Below are 10,900 nucleotides of genomic sequence, written 5' to 3' on the forward strand. Positions count from 1 at the left end.
TGCCCTGTGACAAAAAATAGATTATTTTTTATCATAAATTATTAACTTATTCTAGCTAATAAATATAATCTTTTAAATATTAGATCTCTTTAATAATAAGAATAATATTTAATAATAGTTTTAAGTTAGTTTGATCGCTAATTATTTCTATATTTTTTATAAATTTTAAGAAATGGCATCTTCCTTAAATAATTAAAAAAAGAATTGAAATATGATAAAATCTATTTATTAAAGTAGAAGATTTATTAACTAAATAAGAAACTAGTTATTAAATATATAAGATTCCACTAATAATAATAAAAATAGTCTATATCTACGAGATAAACTAATCCTTGAAGAATCAGTAATCTAATATTAAAAAATATCATCTTATAGAAAATAAAGAGATTCAAGACTGCTATTAATAATCTTATAATCTCTATAACCACCCTAGTACGTCACCCTAAGGATCTTGATCCCGATAGCTAGGCTATTCTTAAGCTATCCTATCACAATAAATTATAACAATATTAATCTAATTAAATTAATAAATTAGATTTTTAGTTATATATTAATTCAATCTTTTAAATTATGAAGTAGGGTGAGAGATTATAGAATTTAGAATATAATAATGAATTATGATGAGGATATTATTAAAATAAAAGTTAAAAAATAGGTAACCTATCATACTCTCTACAGCTTAACATATAAAGGATCAATCAGCGCTAGGACGATACAGGCAGGTTAGTCCAAATAGTAGTATTCGCCCCATCTTCAGCATTGCCGCACCTTGCACATTGTATTATACAATTACAATTTCACCCGCGTACGAAGTATATATTACACGTTATGAACCTGCTTGGCTAACTGGATTTGGTGATGATGACATCAAATTCGACTTGGATGAAAACGCTAAATTTAACTACTGGATACAATATGTTAGTATCTTATATCTTTCATCTTATCAATTAACCAAACCAAAACCATGGTTTCATATTTTCTCAAATAAATCGAATATCGGAGAAAGCTCATGGTATATAAAGTACATTCTGGACTGCCGACAGGAGCCACATCACTGTACTCCGTACTGGTAAAAAAATTACATAAACTTACGTAGACGATCTGCGGTGAGGCCTGCGTTGCCCATGCTAAATTTAATCCAGCAACTTAAACCTGACCAGTGTCACAATAACTGTACTGAAGTGCAACTATTGTGCCAATCCTTCAAGGATGGCTTCTTCAAAGTCAAGCCATGCTCTCGGGCTGGATTCCAATGCCAGCGCACCTCATGGTCTATCAAGAAAAGACCTTGATCCACAAACACATGATGAAAATGCCGGAAGTCCTTTGTTTGTTCCTGGTGACGACAGGATAGATCATACCGAAACGAACATCAGTGAACTTGATCCAACAGAACAGGCATCGGGGAATATCCTTCCAAGGGATAGACAACTGAAAACTCCCACTTACGATTATGCCTTTGAGAAGTCAATGAGCCACGCTGAAGCAAAACTCTTTTACCAACATCACCAAATTGCATCTCGGAACGCTGATGGTGACTTTCCCAACGAGATACCTGCTATGGCAAGCTCAGTAGGTGACACTGATCCTAAAGACATGGCAGGGTCACCTCCAGCGATTGGACTTGGCGCTTCGCCGACCACTCTGCGAAATTTGAGTCCCCAGACTGGAAAACGTAATATTGATCTTGCTGCTTTCCAACAAACCCCTGAGTCCCACGATGCGCAAGTTATAGCCCCACAGGACGATGGCAGTTTCTTGCCGTGTCCGGACAACATGGGAAACGTCAGCGACTCTTTGGGAACCGTGCAGGGCATGATGAACATCTCAGCTGATAGCAGCGCAGTCACCTCTGAGTTAAATGTTATCTGTCGCAAGATAAGGAGCTTGCTTGATAGACGGGCAAAGTACATGCAGTTATCTTCGCAGGGACCTGAGGATAATCCAAAAGATCATCCGACATGGGAAGTTTATCCCCCTCCGCCGGAACCAGCCTGGGATAATGAGAGAGACATCGGAAAGAGTGCCGATAGCTCCCGCGTCGATCAGAAAAAGCGAAAGATGGGCCAGGATATTGGGGAGGACTTCGATATGGCCCAGTGTTTGCCACTGCCTCAAGAATCCTCCTGGGTATTTAGGCTGGATGAGAATAGTGTATACCAAGTTTATGAAAGCGATGCAGCGGCTGTTTCCCGGCAACCTGTGGTTAATATCCCTTCCTTACGGGACTTTTATATGGACCTTGATGCAGTCACAGACGTATCGACAGACGGGCCCGCTAAAAGCTTCGCATTCAAACGACTGTCCTACTTGGAAGGAAAGTTTCAGCTTTATGCGCTGTTGAATGAATACCAGGAGATCGCGGACTGCAAAAAGGTTCCTCATAGGGATTTCTACAATGTTCGAAAAGTGGATACACATGTTCATCACTCCGCGTGTATGAATCAGAAGCACCTCCTTCGTTTCATCAAGAGCAAGATGAAAAAATCCCCGGATGAAGTAGTATTGTTCCGCGATGGGAAACACCTGACTCTGAAGGAAGTTTTCGAGAGCATCAATCTCACCGCTTATGATCTGAGTATCGATACATTGGACATGCATGTATGTCTGAAAACGATAGCTCAAAGAGATCCGCAGCTAATATTTTTACAGGCTCATACAGATTCGTTTCACCGGTTTGACAAATTCAATCTCAAGTATAACCCTGTTGGTGAATCTCGTCTGCGAGAGATATTTTTGAAGACAGACAACTTCATCAAGGGACGCTATCTAGCAGAGATAACGAAGGAAGTCATTTCCGACCTGGAATCCAGCAAGTACCAAATGGTGGAATGGCGTATCTCCATATATGGAAGGTCAATTCAAGAATGGGACAAACTTGCAGCCTGGGTTGTTGACAATAAACTGTTTTCTCCCAATGTCCGCTGGCTGATTCAGGTACCTCGACTGTATGACGTTTATAAGTCCAGCGGCATGATGGAAAACTTTGAGCAAGTTATCACAAATGTTTTCCAACCTTTGTTCGAAGTGACAAAGAATCCCGATAGCCACCCCAAGCTGCACATTTTCCTGCAGCGTGTGGTTGGGTTTGACAGTGTTGACGACGAGAGCAAAGCGGAGCGGCGGCTGTACAGGAAGTATCCAATTCCAAGAGACTGGAACACAAAGCAAAATCCACCATATAGCTATTGGATCTATTTCATGTTTTCCAATATCGCATCTCTCAATACCTGGCGCAAGCGACGCGGCTTCAATACTTTTGTGTTGAGGCCACATTGCGGTGAGGCTGGAGATCCCGACCATCTTGCCGTGGGTTACCTGTGCTGCCACAGCATCAGTCATGGGATCCTTTTGAGAAAGGTTCCTCTCCTACAGTATCTTTACTATCTTGACCAGATAGGCATTGCTATGTCACCTCTTAGCAACAATGCCCTGTTTCTAACATATGACAAAAATCCCTGTGCTAATTTCTTCAAGAGAGGTCTTAATGTTTCTTTATCTACTGATGACCCCTTGCAGTTTGCTTTCACCAAAGAGCCCTTAATCGAGGAATATTCGGTTGCTGCACAAATCTACAAGTTTAGCGCAGTAGATATGTGTGAGCTTGCCAAGCATTCAGTCGAACAGAGTGGCTTTGAGCTATCTTTGAAGAAGAGATGGCTAGGCAATGACTGCTGCCTGCCAGGAGTTCCAGGAAACAACGTTGCCAAAAGCAATGTCCCTGACATTCGTGAACAGTTTAGGCATGAAACATTGACTGGAGAATTGACCCTGTAGGTTTCCATGGATCCCGTGGCATGTGATGTTGCGGTTCTGTGCTCCTCGATAGCGATAAATATATTGACCAAGTGCGGTTTAGAATTGGACGTTATGCGCATACTAGTGACGATGCAACAGTTCAATCGAAAGCCCTCGCCGCAACCAACCAACCAGGGCCTTTATCTTCTGAGCCGCCAATTGGCGACGTGCGAAATGATTCAAATCCAGGTATACTCACATATCATTCGGGGATGGGGTGATTTCCTTCTCATGTTACCATAGACTCGTCAAAGTGTGCCGTTGTAAATCCAAGATATCAACAAGACAACGGCGGGGTTTACAGTTTAGGTTTTCAACCCGGGGGTCGACAGATTGTACAGAAACCGTGCATGGAAGGGCCCAAGTTGCAAGATCCTGAAGGAAACGCTGTTACTACGCTTGGGGAGTTTGGCACGTCCTTTAGCAGTACTAGTACTGCTGGCGTAACTACGCAAAGTACGGACTGTGTACCGGAACAAAAGATCTTCCCAGGTATTGTGCATGAAAGGGCCCATCGGAATAATATGCTAGTTGACGGGATAGTCGGAGACGGAGAGGAAAGTTCTGGCGATACCGAGATTGCCGTTTAGCATAGTTATTTGAGTAGTGCGTCCGAATGTGGGACCATCGCTTTTGACCAACGAAAATAACTAATGTCCAAATTCTTTAATTATAAATGTATTATGTACTTGTTGTTGGGCCTCCTTCATTCGCCAAACACTTATTCCCACCGCGATTTTTGGACTTTCGTATATGAACCATGTTAGTAATAGGTGCAGCTGCATACCAAGCTTCTTTTCCCCAAATTACGTACGCATGGGACTTGTGTTGTGTTATATAGCCCAACTGCCCTTTCGTTCACAGACCCCCCATGTTCCATGATCGCCATCGCCTTCAGCCGTCCTGGGCCGCTTCCTAGCCCAGTCTTGTATGTACAAACGCAGGGCCATCCAACGCATGCAAACCTCTTTTGCTACCCTTCGGTCTATCGAGTTTTCGCTCACAACGCTGACATAACCCTTGGCATCTGTCTTTAGATCATCCCGTCGAAGGTCAGCTACAGGGATTCCGGAAACAATACTGAGTTCATGATCGTAATAGCGAGCGACGCATGGATAGCCCAGGGACAGATAGTTGTATATCTGAGTGACAAAGCTGTCATCCAGCTCACGATCAAGGTCCTCTTCCTGGCTGACATGCTGCCTCGTATGTGTCGAGGCTTGAACACCCCTGGAGCAACCGAGTGGCTGCTTTTCATGTTGCATGAGCGTTGCAGTCGGGTATTGAGATTGTTCTCCGGTATCTCCACTCAAGCCCATGCGCAGCGACCGCGAGTCTTCAAAATCAGGAAACTTATTGGATTTGCAAGTCCCCATCCAAAGACCTCCGCCATCAGACTTATCAAACAGGTCACGGTTGGCAAACCAAAGCCTCGGGGGATGATATAACTTGTCTTGTGGATTATTTTGTTCGATAACGCTGCTCTCACATAGTGTCATCTCGGGAGACAGACTTTGTGGAAACACAAGATCAACCCCAAGCATTGGAGGGCTTGCGCCTTGTCTTGTTTGTGGTAAACCAAAGCCACCAGTCCAATTTCCACAAGTCTGCATGGTTCCGTCAGAAGGTCGATGATCAATAGGTGGAAAGTGTAACCCTTTTGTTCCAGCCATTGCACGATCGCACATCTCAGCTTCCTCCTTATGCCTGCGCAAGTACTCGAGTTCCCACGGCAGATCTGCGGATGATGCCCGGCGGTGTTTGCCTGGTGCAGACAATTTCCTGCGGACTTGTAAATCGTCCTCGTTCACACTGTCCTCGTCTTCCTTGTCAATGGCGAAGTGATCCACTGGCTGGTAAACTTGTTCATTTGGGAATGCCGCCAGGGCCTGCTCCTTGAGCTGTTTTTCTGCAGAGCGGGCAGCTAGGGCTAGCACATATTCCGAGTATCCATTTTCGTGATGACCTTGCGAATTTCTTTCCGATTCCAAATCGGGTTGGTGGAGGATGGCAAAAGGCAAATCGGGTTCTGGAGAGCATCCAGATACATCAGAGGCCTCGCTGCAGCTAGAAGGAATTGCAGGGAGATTGGGAATTCGAAAAGAATGTCTTCTTGTTTCCTGGCGTTGTCGCAGACTCATATATGAGAACCGCGATTCCCCGGAGAGGCCGGATACATCATCCGCAGACAGATCCCTAACTATATTAACATGTTTTGAGACTTGAGGTACTGCTCCCGGTATGCTTTTGCCAAAAGATGAAGTGTTCTGAGCATCCCGTCGACGAAACGAACGTTTGCCCGTTTCCACGAGTTGGGGTGGAAACTTCCTAGGATGTGAAAACACGGTGTTTTGATCCTGAAGAAAGGGTTCTTCCAATCTTGCCTGCGAATTTTCCTGAACCACAACCGTCTCTAATATAGATTTGTGCTTTGAACATTGAGAAGCGAGTGACGGAGGTTTGCTAATCACATTCTGCGATTGTACGTCATGTGTTTCAAAGCTATCGCGTACCGGCTGGTTCCGCCTGGCAGGTTCGATTTGATGTGAATCATTACTATGCTGAAGCAAGGCGGATTGTGCCTTGAAGACTCGAGGGCATTTCTGCTTCAGCGGACTGATTTCTCGAGACGAAAGCTTTGCCTGATGATCCCGGGAACTGCGTGATGAAGTTTCAATAGGTTCCGGCAGAAACCTCCTAGCCCTTTTTTCTGATGTAGGACTCCGATGAGACATCGCTTCGTCTTTGACAACGTTGAAAGGTTACAGGGCCCCTTTAGGTAACTCTAACCTTTGGTTTCTTCCAAACCCAGTACCGCATTCCAAGGCCACTGACTGGATTAGCAGCACTTGAGAGTAAGAATTCGGCATTCCTGACCTTAGTGTCAGTATATACTGGACTTAAAGACCAGATTACATTTGTGGCGTGTCACTGCACTAAGAGCGCATTTTAGCTAGCTTTCCCCCACCTGCCATGTGTCATTCCGCTGTCCGTTGTCGTGGCCAGCAGGTAATTGAGTGCATCATGTGACAGTACTACTACCAGTACGGAGTACAGTTAACCAACATGCCGCATGCTTAGTCAAGATAACCAATCAGTCATAGTTAGTGGAGACATGTCAATATTGTACACTGTAACACTGTATTAAATATAAATCAGATTATTATATTAGATAGGAGCTTTGGATAATGTTGAAGATAAGAGGCTTCGTAACAATCATTTTTGTTACACACTTTAGATATTCCAGAAGTAAGGGATATTACTACTAGGACCTCTTGTGATGAACCAGAAACAGTTCTATATGTAATAAATAAAGAAATAGAGATATTATATTTATATATCTAAAATTAAACCTAAAACAATTTATATAGAGAGAGAGATAGCCTCCTATATATTATTTTTATTGAATATTAAAAATATTTATATAAATAAAATTTGAAAATTTTATTATATAATTAATTGACTATTAGATCTTATTTTATTTAATATTAAATTAGTATACGAATTAGGATTTGATTTAATTCAATAATACTTTATAATTTATTATTCTATTGTGATAGAACAGTCTGGATTAAGGCCTTATCTTATCAGCATTGGCCCGACTGACGTCTTGGCACTGTAATAGGCCATACTAGAGGGATTATAGTTATAAGATTATTAATTTACGTACTATAGCGGCTCGTTAACTTTTATATAATAAGAGGATAGAGTTGTACCATCTAATCCCTTAAAGATTAGTCTATCTTATAGATATAGATTATTTTTATTATTACTAATAGAATCCTATATATTTAATAGTTAGTTTCTTATTTAGTCAATAAGTTTTCTATCCTAATAAATAGATTTTATCATATTTTAATCCTTCTTTTTTAACTATTTAAGAAAAATGCCACTTCTTGAAGATTATAAAAAAATAAAAGTAATTAGTAATTAAATTAACTTAAAACTATTATTAAATACTATTTCTATTATTAAAGAAATTTAATAGTTAGAAAATTATATTTATTAGTTAGAGTAAACTAATAATTTATAATAAAAAATAGTTTATTTCTAGAGAGATTATTCTCTTAATAAAATCTTATTTAAATATTATTAATCCTCTCCTGAATCTGATAAGAAGAAAAAAAAATTAAACTTAAAAATATTTCTTATTTTATATTAAGTTTTAATCTTTAGAAATATCAGGAATAAATTATTAATCTAAAAAATTTATTTTAAAAAGTTTTTAAAAAATATTTTACTAAAAAATATAAGATTCTTACTACTGTTAGCTATATAAATCTAGTATATAAATAAAAATAATATTATTTTATTAATAATAAGATTCTAAAAAAAAAAATAATTATTTAAAAAATTATAGCTCCAATTCAAAGACTAGATTTTTATTTTAATTTAAAATATTATTACTCTTTAATTAAATACTATAGTTTAACTTTGTGACAGCAATATTGATGATATTGAGTGTGTGTTGTTTAGCTAACTACGCGAGGAGGAGGTGACTAGGTAGCTAGATCTAAGATCACGTGATCTTTTTTTACACCTCCTATGAGTGAGGATATAGTTAGTAATATTACATATAAAAAAAATATAAGGTTGTTCATGTTTTCTAAATAAGAAGTAAAAGATATGTAGATATAGAAATATTAGATAAGATTTTAAATATAATCCACCATACCGAGTTACTTAATAAAGCGGGAGTAGGTGAAATATTTAAATAATTTAATAAGATTATCAGCTACTTATTTAATAGTATTAATATAGATAAATTTAATATTTTTTATACATACTTCATAATATATGAAGTGTTATTTGATAGAGACGTGTTTTATATAAGCATGGAACTTGGGGTTCTTAGTTAGAATAATAGTAGACTAGTTATTTATATAAATAGTTATAGAATAATTTATTAAAATAGATATAACTTTGAAATACTAAATATCTAGTTTAATAAATAGTAATTAGAGCTAGATTAACTCTTACATTACTATTATTTATGTGATATATTTATTTTTAATTAAAAATAATATGATAGTAGTCTGTTTCTTTAAACTTTATAAAATAAGTTTTCTAGTAAGTTAGAATACGTAGCTAAAGATTAATATTATATTAAAAAAATAAGAGCTAGCCTAATCAATATTATAAAAGTTAATAAGGCTAGATCCGCCCCAACAATAGAAAAAATAGTGATTAAAAGAATTAGTAAGATAATACTAGATAAGATTTATTATTTAAAAATATAATTTAATAAGATTACTTACAAAGAATAATAGCTTACTTATTATATATATAATATTAAGATATATATTAATGATAATCTAAATAAGCATACTATTATATTTTTAATATATTTTAATATTATTAAGATCTATTATTCCATTATACTTTAATAAAGAATTCTTAAAGTTATATAATATAAAAGAAATCTTATAAGTAAAGAAACTAAAGCACTTTAAATAGTCTTATATATATAATTTCTGCGAGAGATAAATACCTTTATTTATTTATATAATATTAATACTTAGAAAGTAGATATAGGGACTATTATCAGTGAACTTAATAAACTTAGTAAATAATATTTTAAAAATATTAATTATAGTACTGTCTAGTACAAATAAGAGAATATTATTAATATAGATAAGTATAAAAAAACTCTTTCCTGTAAACATAAAGTAATCTATATATAAGTATTTAAAACTATTAACTATTAAAAAATTATAAAGCATATTATACTACTTACATAGTATTTATTTTAAGTTATATAATAACTTAAGGAGCTTACTATATATACTATTTTTTTAGAAGTTATTTGGCAGCTTAATATATATTAATTTATATAATTTAGTATTAAGAAAGACTATAATAATATTAAAATAATATAAAATCTAATAAAATTTAGCAGCTAGGATAATAAAAATCTTAAAACTAATATTCTTAATAATAATTATATATATTTTTTTAATTTAATCTTTACTAGCACGCTGCTGGAAGTCTTTAATAATAAGATAAATTTTATAAATACTATTATATTTAATTTTAAATATCTATTTAAGTGGAAGAAAATATATATTATAAAAATATAAAATCACGCGGAAAATATCTTATTTAATTTATTCTTATATTTTATAATATATTATTTTATATTATTTAGATACTTCAGCACAGGCCATAGTATTAGTATATAAGATAAAAATATAACTAGTATCTTAAGATATTAGTTTTTTAATAAAGGTGCCCCTCCTAGCTTATAAACTAATTAGATATTATATAGTTATAATTTCTAGAAATAAGATACCAACAAGATAATTATTAATAAGTAATTTGTAAAAGATATTAATATATATATTTAAATTATTATTTATACTAATAATATATAATCTTAAAAACTTAAAAAAGGCGTGCGAAGGCTTGTAAGTATATATAAAATAATATAATAATTATTTAATTATTAATAATAGTTTTATATAGAAAATACTAATAACTAAAAAATCTATAATAATTAGATAGTCTCTAGATTTATTATCTTTATTAATAACTACTAGTTCAGGTGTAATATTATAGATAATATTATTTAATATAAATAAAAATAAAAATATATTAATTTATTTATATTCTAATAATTAGTCTAGTTTTTTACTACTATTCTACTTGTCTACGGTAGAATAATTAAAAAAAAAGCAAAAATAAATTACTAATATTAAAAAAATATATCAAATAGTAACTAATAATGAAGATTTTTTAGACTAGAATTTTTATATTAATTTCACTATAGTATGTGAAATCAAGATTATGTATAAATATTACTAATAATAATTATAAAATAAATTTTTTATTAAAAATAATATTATGAGTGTACATAATCTGATAAATTTAAATATTATAGATTTTATAGATTAATTTAAAATATTTAATAAAGTAATTTTTCTATATATAATTCTTAAGTTTATTATAAGTTTTTTTAGAAGTAAGATGCTAGTAGTAATAGCTAAAAACTTTTTATTATAAAATATCTAGTTACACTCTATACAAAGCTTTAGAAAAAATTTTTCTAATAATACTATATATAAATCTATTCTATATATAATTAATTATAAGGATAATATAA

The 10,900-nt window shown here is 34.7% G+C and overlaps 2 protein-coding genes across 2 annotated transcripts; one reads left to right on the forward strand and one right to left on the reverse strand.

The window, feature by feature from the left end:
• Positions 1–994: 994 nt before the first annotated feature.
• BO80DRAFT_424692 (AMP deaminase) lies at positions 995–4,449 on the forward strand. Its single transcript, XM_025719340.1, has 3 exons — positions 995–2,601; positions 2,653–3,773; positions 3,860–4,449. The coding sequence occupies exons 1-3, from the start codon at positions 1,210–1,212 to the stop codon at positions 4,017–4,019; spliced, it is 2,673 nt and encodes an 890-aa protein (XP_025575815.1). The 5' UTR covers positions 995–1,209; the 3' UTR covers positions 4,020–4,449.
• Positions 4,438–6,533, reverse strand: BO80DRAFT_493272 (uncharacterized protein; the record flags this gene model as incomplete). Its single annotated transcript, XM_025723809.1, has 2 exons — positions 4,438–6,182; positions 6,312–6,533. The coding sequence occupies 2 exons, from the start codon at positions 6,531–6,533 to the stop codon at positions 4,632–4,634; spliced, it is 1,773 nt and encodes a 590-aa protein (XP_025575816.1). The 3' UTR covers positions 4,438–4,631.
• Positions 6,534–10,900: the final 4,367 nt, after the last annotated feature.

The sequence above is a fragment of the Aspergillus ibericus genome (assembly GCF_003184845.1).
Source record: "Aspergillus ibericus CBS 121593 unplaced genomic scaffold BO80scaffold_17, whole genome shotgun sequence".
Classification (NCBI taxonomy): Eukaryota; Fungi; Ascomycota; class Eurotiomycetes; order Eurotiales; family Aspergillaceae; genus Aspergillus; species Aspergillus ibericus.

Coding starts and splice junctions, on each gene's coding strand:
- BO80DRAFT_424692 (XM_025719340.1), top strand. CDS start 1,210: ATGGCTTCTTCAAAGTCAAGCCATGCTCTCGGGCTGGATTCCAATGCC. Junction 2,602..2,652: donor TCGATACATTGGACATGCAT/GTATGTCTGAAA, acceptor ATATTTTTACAG/GCTCATACAGATTCGTTTCA. Junction 3,774..3,859: donor TTGACTGGAGAATTGACCCT/GTAGGTTTCCAT, acceptor AGTGCGGTTTAG/AATTGGACGTTATGCGCATA.